An 8,256-nucleotide genomic window follows, 5' to 3' on the forward strand; every position below is an offset into this window, starting at 1 on the left:
ATTTATTTAGACTTTAGATAAAGATGAATGGGAGGAGAAGATAATTGTATTTTTCTACAAATTATTTGTTCTGATTATTACTTATTTTTTTATTTGTTTTTAATTTAGTTGATGTGGTTATTGTTGATTTTTTTATTATTATAGTTCTGATTTTTATTCGATATAATTGAGATCCAAATGTGTACAAATTTTATCGGATCTAAAATCAAATTAGAATCTAAAATATATGTCAAGCATATATTTAGGATGAGTCAAAATTAAAACAAACTATACTTTACCCGACCATATACACTCCTATTACAAAACATCAACTTGATAGCACTCCACTATCATGCATGCCGTATTATTTTGTTCCACTACCCTAAGTATATATGTTTAGTTTAATATTTGTTTGGTAAGTAATGACAGACAATAAGTATTTGATGTTAGGGAAAGATGTTTATAGGTCATGTTTGCCATCAAATATCCTTGTTCTTTGTCTTTTAACCATTGGAAACCCAAGCCAATGAGTAAATGGATTTTAGTTGATTGATTAAATCACTAATCAATTAGTTGAAAGAAAAATTGCTTTAATTGGGAGTATGACATAGTAGCAGTCTTTTTAAAACAATAAAAAAAACATGGTGTGTATACAACCAATCCATTCCTAGAGTAATATCTAACCCACGTAAAAACAGACAAATTAAATCATGTATAAAAGTTTTATCCTTAATATCAAAAGACATTTGTCGACATATCAAATTAATTAAAGCATTTTGAGCGGGGTGGAGCTAAAAATTTTTTTTAGAAGGGACGAATATAAAAAATATAAATTAAAAAATAAAATTAATAATTAAAAGAGAGTTAAACTAAAAAATTAAAAGTTTGGGAAGGGCCATTACTCTTTTTTTCATGAACGTGGTTCTGCCACTGATTTTCAGATATACATGCGTGAAAAATTAAATCATACTCTAACTTAAAAAAGTCTAATCCCAAATTACGTACAACAGTTATTAAGATAAAAAAAAAATATATATATATATATATAGCACTCAAATCATACAATACAAGTAGAAGTTATGTCTTGACACAACACTCACCTTAGATCAGGGTGTCCTAACGTGTGGCATCATTAGCCATCATAGCAAAAATCTATCCTTGTTGTTGGGACCTGGATATTTCCTGAGTAACTCTTGCACAATTTCCAGCCATATGTCTAAGTCCACTGCAATAATAGCAAACGTCCATTTCTTGCTAACAAGGTCTGTTACCATGACTTCTTCCACATTGGCCACAGGCAGAATTTGACTATGCCAGTTTCGGTCGTTTGTTAGTATTCTGCCTCGACTTGCCATTGTTCCCCCTATTAGGATGAGTAGGAACGTTGTCACCTTGTTAGTTCCAAAGCTGCGACGGTCCAATTGACTTAAAATTATTCCTTCCCTGATGGGCCATGTATCTATTAAAACTCCTTCAATGAAACTCTCGGCAATTCATCCTTGTTGATGCTACCTTTCATGCACAATCCTCTATCAATTGACTTTTAGTAACCAATTCAGTAAAGTTTGGTATCTTCATCGAAACTATAACATTACGGGTGGCAAAGCGGGCTGACCTGACCCGCCCTGCCAAAGCCCACCAAACTAATATGGGTTCAACTCGCTACCCCGCCCTACCAAAGGGTGGACTGGCAGGTTGATAGGTTGGCAGGCCGGCCCGCCTTTGTTTTTAAATATTTTTTAATAAAAATATTTCTTCTAGTTGAAGTATCGGACCCCATTTTCTTTCGTTGCCTAGGTTACACCTTCGGAATATTCTTTTATGATAAAGTTCAATTTAACATACTCACGATTATTTTATTTTATAATAAAGTTATTTCATCTGATTAGTTTTTTAATATATAGAGTATTATCAATAGTTATTAAAATCCGACCGGACCGGTCAGTTTAACCGAAAAATCAAATCTTATGCCGGTCCGATGCTTAAATCGAACAAGATAGAGAATCGATGCGAACCGATCAAACTCGATGAGACCGATTCGACCAAACAGCTTGAAAGTTAAAATTTTTCAAAATGCTTGGGGTGGTTTCTAACCCCTATCCTCAATGAAAAAAAAATGTCATTCACCACCACTTAGCTATCAAACTTTTTGTTAATTTGTTTGCAAATTATAATATATATATATATATATATATATATATATATATATATATCATCAAATAATTCACTTCTATTTAATTTATTTTAATTTTAGTTATAAACTCTCTTATTTTTTCTTTTCATTATTATATAATATCTGTTAATATTATTTTTTAATAAATACTTGTAGTATATAATAGTTTAATAGATATAAATTAATTAATAAATTATTAAAATTTAAAAATAATATTAATTTCAATATAAAAAATAAAATATTTATAATAGAATAAAATTAACAAAATACTTATTATTTCTATTCCATATTATTTTAAAATAGCTAGATATTCTTAAAATATTAGAAAAAATATGTATTTTAAATTTTAATTTTAAATTTTTTATTAATTTTTTATTTTTATTTACATAGGATCGGGTTAACCAGTTTAACCAGTGACTCACCGGTTGAACCAGTAACCCAATAACCCAATAGCCTGACCGGTTCGATCACCAGTTTGGTTTTGACAACTATGATATTATCTGAAATTAATTATTAATTCATAAAAAAAAATTAATTAACCATAATAATTTTTTTGATGTAAAATTAACAATAATAAAAATAACTATAAATAATAAGTCTTAAAGTCTTAAACATAAGTACATAACAATAATAAAACAAACACATAATCCACAGATAAATCCATATCAAATAATCCTACTATACTTAAAACAAAACACAACATAATCCATAAATCAAGAAGACACCCAAAAATAAAATTCATAAATCAACACACATAAATCAATTATCAACTTCCAAATCAATAAAATTTGAATTTGATCCGGAAGTTGAAACACCGCCTCGCCTAGCACCTTAAGGAATCACATCTTCACCTTCACCTTCACCTTCACCTACAATTAGAAGAATACCCAAATTTAGAACAAGAAAGCCTTTATTCCAATTGCGAGTACAAATCACAGCCTCAATATTTTATGGCAACATACGACTTCTATATTTGTTAAGGACATGAGCTACAATACTAAAGGCAGATTCTAAAGCAACCGTAGTAATTGGAATACTAAATAAGTCACGTGCCATGATTGATAACTTCGGATAACGATTCTCATATAATTTTCTCCATTCAAAAATATCTAAATCTTTAAAATAATCTTTTGACAAAAATGGCTCCTCCAAGTATGTATCAAGTGGATTCTTTCCACAAGAGACCTCAACTTGATGGTTACGTTTCATCAATTTCTAGCAAAATAGAAATAAACTATCTTGTTAGGATAGAACAATGACAATTAATAATATAAGAGAATCAAAATATGTTAAACATTACTTACACCAACAATCGCAAGTCGCTTCTTGCTTGCACTTTCAGGGGTATGGGTCATGGATGAAGATTGAATACTAGGTCCTTGTGCTTCAACCGTTGAAAGAAAGTTCTTGTCATTTTTTAGAAAGCTTGTATAATTTTTTTCGCATGTTCCACATTCACTTTTGCAGTTTCAACATCAATCTCTTCATACATAAGCTCTAAAGTAGAAATCTTAAGCCTAGGATCAAGAATAGCACCAAATGCAAGAATGAAACTATACTTTTCCCGATACTTCTTAAATTTGTTCATAATATTTTCTCCCATGCTCCTTAGAAGTTTATCTTCACTTCTCAAACTTTCCATCAAAACACATTGAATATGATAGATTTGTAGAAAATATAAATTCGACGTGGGATAAGATGTGCCAGAAATCAAATTAGTAGTTTCATAAAAGGGGTATAAAAATTCACATATCCTCTTGGCTCTCCCCCATTCATCACCTGAAGGACAATGCTTATAAGCATGATCGGTTGCCTTTAAATACTCAAAGGCCTTCCAATACTTGATAGCACTTTCGAACATAATGTATGTAGAATTCCATCGAGTAATAACATCTAGATGCAACCCATTTATAAATTCAAACCCTGAATCACTAAAACACATTCTTTAAACTTTATCATTCAAATTTTCGATCCCCTTACATATTTCACACTTTTTCTAATCTTATCACATGCATCATGAGCAATTTTTAATCCATCTTGCACAATAAGATTCAAGATATGAGCAGAACAACGAATATGAAAGAACTCCCATCACACAACAACCAATCATGCATATTTAATGTACTTTTCAAATGATCTTGGCATGTATCATTGGCAGATGCATTATCTAATGTAAGAGTCATGATCTTCTTTCAATTTTCCACTCATTTAAAAGCTCAAAAATCTTGGAAGACAATTCAAATCCCGTGTGAAGAGGAGGCATATGACAAAAACTCAAAATTTTACTTTCAATTTCCAATTTAAATCAACAAAGTAAGCAGTTAAACATGAATAACCCTCTATAGTGATGGATATCCACAAATCAGAAGTCAAACAAACTCTATTAGGAATGGCTACTAAAGTACTTTTAAGCTTTTCTTTTTTCTTTGAGTAAATTTTCAGCACATCTTTCTTAAGAGTATTTCTAGTAATTAGGCCTAGAGTTGGACTGACGTATTTTACCCAATTCCTAAATTTTTTATTATCAACAATAGAAAAGGGAACATCACAATCAATCACAAAGACAACAAACATCTCACACGATACATGATTATCTATCTTGAGATCCCCCATTTTATTTTGCATTTATATCAAAATTTGACCAATATTCTCAAAGTCTATTTTCACGTGCCTGTCCAAATGACGCTTAACTAACAATGTCCCATATTATTTACCACCAACCTTAAACTTCTGCTTGTATCCATCACATTGAGCACGATCTATATAATCATCACCACGTCCAAGCTTTGTGAAATATCTCCACACATTAGATGTTGTTGCCTTTGTCTTTTTCTTTTTAATATCTTCTATAGTTTTAGATCTTTCTTCATTTTCAGGATTTTGTGTAACATTCCCACCATCAACTTCTATAGAGACAGAATTATCTATTGCAGAATCAACAACTCAACCTAAATAATATAAATACATAACAATATCTAAATTAGTAAGAAAATATTGAAACGATAATCAAACATAATCAACTAGTACTAACTACATCATCACTTACAGTCACTAGGAAAAAAACATAAACTTACAGCTAATTTTTTTTCCTTTTCTTCTACTGTTTTATACTTTTATATAAAAAAATTTAGTAATCAAAGATAAATATAGGTAAACACAGTTCCTTACTTGAAAAAAAAAACAAAATAAAGATCTTCATTTTAATCTACTATACCATACAGTTCTTCTACTTCAGTTGAATTGGATATGAAATATTTAGAAAGAAAAACAAAAAAGCACAATAATATCAAGTTCTGTTCTAATATTCATAGGCGTGATTAATATTTTAATCCAAAATTAGAGATTGGTATTTGACTATTTGTCACATACATATTCAATTATTGATGAGGTAGAGCTATAAATCACTTACTAAATCACAGAGCCACCGAGAGGCAGAGGAGGAGAGAGAAGTGAAAGGTAGAGCAGAGGTAATAACGAGAGGCGGCTCGCAGATAAGAAAAATTGGAGCACACCGGCCGGCCACTGCGAACCGCAATTTGTGATGCTGCGAGATTGAGGACCGCAAGACTGAGGCAAGGCCGCAGGCACAGGGAGCTCAGGGAACACCGAGGAGTGAGGACCGCGAGACTGAGGCAAGGCCACTGGCACAGGGAGCACCGATACAGTAAAGACCGAGGAGTGAGGAGGGAGCTGAGCTGCTGAAGCTCAGGGAGTCAGGGTCACTGGGTCAGGGAAGGGACGAAGGGTTAGGATAGATGGCTGTGGCATATGTGATGTGAGTTATTTGTGGAAAGAAAACCCTAATTTGGCAAAATCATTTAGAATGGCGAGAGAAAAAGATTCACAGGTTCTAATATAGAACATGTAAGGTTGAAGCTTTTAAGTTCAAGGGAAAAAGATGGAAGAATTTATAATTTGCCTGATGTTTCTGAAGTGGCAGCTTTAGTTGTTGGTGATATTGATTCTCTTTCATCAACTAGAGACATAATTTTAGAAAGGCAAGATGGTCGCTTAAAGCGTATAATTGAGATTCATGTTGCTTATCTTGGTTTACAATATCCACTTCGTTTTCTATATGGAGAAGATGCCTATAGAATTGATATTTAACATAAAATCATCGGGAGTTTGAAACCTAACAAGAGGAGCAAATTGACCATGCAACAATTTTTTGCATTTAGGCTTCAAACCAAGAAAACAGAAGCTCCAACAATACTGGTTTCTAAATAACTTTTTCAACAATTTGTAGCGGATGCTTACACTATGAATGAGTAGAACGTTTGTTATATTTTAGGATTCATCAAAAGGAACTCAGAGCTGAAGATTACAAGAGTTTGAAAAATGCTAAATCTACAGGTCAAACAAGTAGCTTAAGTGTAGGAAAAAGAATAGTTTTGCCATCAAATTTTATAGGAGGTAGGCATTATATGGATGGCTTATACCATGATTGTGTTGCAATTTGTGGCCATATTGATTATCCAGATTTGTTCATCACTTTCACATGTAATTCAGAATGGCCAGAGATCAAGCAACTCTTAGACCCTTTACATCTCAAACCAGTAGACCATCCTGACATTGTTTGTCAAATATTCAAAATGAAGCTTGATATGCTAATTAAAGATTTGAAAAAGGAAAGATTCTTTGGTAAAGTTGTTGCGGTAAAGTGTACATTAAAAAAAAGTATATACTATTTTAAGAACATCAAGTATATCTATAACTGCTAATATGTACTATATTATGATTTATGTGCAGATGTTCACACAATTGAATTTCAGAAACGAGGTCTACCACATGCTCATATTTTGATATTCTTGGATTCTTTAAGCAAATTTCTAGATCCAAAAGATATAGATAAAGTAATTTGTGTTGAGATTCCTAATCAATTTGAGCATCCAGAGTTGTACAAGGCTGTAAAAAAATTTATGTTTCATGGTCCATGCGGTTCTACAAATATATTTTCACCATGCATGAAAGAAGGTTGTTGTTCAAAGTTCTATCCCAAGTCTTTTGCTGATTTAACAACTATTGATGCTGAAGGGTATCTAATATATAGAAGAAGAAAGACTGGTTGTTATGCTGAAAAAAGAAATGTGGCTCTAGATAATTGCTATGTTGTTTCTTATAATCCTTCTTTGTTAACGAAATATCAAGCACACATGAATGTTGAGTGGTGTAATCAGAGTAGAGCAATTAAGTATCTCTTCAAATATATAAACAAAGGTTATGATCGCGTCACTGCTATTTTAGATAATGCTGATGATAATGAATGATCAAATAAATTTATTGATGAAATAAAAAACTATCTTGATTGTAGATATATATCCCATGTGAAGCTATTTGAAGAATATTTGCATACCCTATTCATTCTAGCGAATCTACTGTACAGAGATTGAACTTTCATTTTCCTGGTCGGAATCTAATTCTATATAAAGATGGTGAAGATATTGATGATATTCTATCAAAACATGGGATTGATCAATCAATATTTACTGCATGGATGGATGCTAATAATAGTTACTCGGAGGTTAAAGAGTTGACATATTCTGAGTTTCCAAGATTCTTTGTTTATAATAAAAAAGAAAAAATTTGGTAAAAAAAAAGCGTGGCTATACTATTGGAAGGCTTTATTATATACCTCCAACATGTGGAGAATTATTTTATTTACGAATGATGTTGAATTTTGTTCAAGGTCCTACCAACTATGACCAAATCAAAAATAAAAATGGTGTTATTCACAATAGGTTTAGAGATGCTTGCTTTGCTTTGGGATTACTTAATGATGATAGAGAATATATTGAAGCTATCAAAGAAGCTTCATGTTGGGGTTTAGGTGATTATCTAAGGAAGCTTTTCACTATGATGTTGATATCAAATAGTGTGAGCAGACCAGAATATGTTAGGGAAGAAACTTGGAGGCTTCTATCTGATGATATTTTGTATAATGAAAGAAAATTGTCTAAAAGTTCAGGTTCTCCTTTGATTCTAATAAAAGTCTATTTTTTAATGATTCATATTGTGTTTTTTACTATAACTGTTTTTTTTTTGTTCTTGTATTGTTTTTTCTTTTTGTTTGCAAATTTATCTTTGACTGATGATCAGCTGAAAAC

The 8,256-nt window shown here is 31.6% G+C and overlaps 1 protein-coding gene across 1 annotated transcript; it reads left to right on the forward strand.

Annotated features, from left to right (window-relative positions):
- The first annotated feature begins 6,576 nt into the window (after positions 1-6,576).
- On the forward strand, positions 6,577-7,419 carry LOC140183563 (uncharacterized). The gene is made up of 2 exons (XM_072232015.1): positions 6,577-6,814; positions 6,902-7,419. Exons 1-2 carry the CDS (start codon positions 6,577-6,579, stop codon positions 7,417-7,419), a joined length of 756 nt encoding a protein of 251 aa, XP_072088116.1.
- Positions 7,420-8,256: the final 837 nt, after the last annotated feature.

This window comes from Arachis hypogaea, chromosome 3 (genome assembly GCF_003086295.3).
Source record: "Arachis hypogaea cultivar Tifrunner chromosome 3, arahy.Tifrunner.gnm2.J5K5, whole genome shotgun sequence".
Taxonomy (NCBI): Eukaryota; Viridiplantae; Streptophyta; class Magnoliopsida; order Fabales; family Fabaceae; genus Arachis; species Arachis hypogaea.

Coding starts and splice junctions, on each gene's coding strand:
- LOC140183563 (XM_072232015.1), top strand. CDS start 6,577: ATGGATGGCTTATACCATGATTGTGTTGCAATTTGTGGCCATATTGAT. Junction 6,815..6,901: donor TAAAGTTGTTGCGGTAAAGT/GTACATTAAAAA, acceptor ATTTATGTGCAG/ATGTTCACACAATTGAATTT.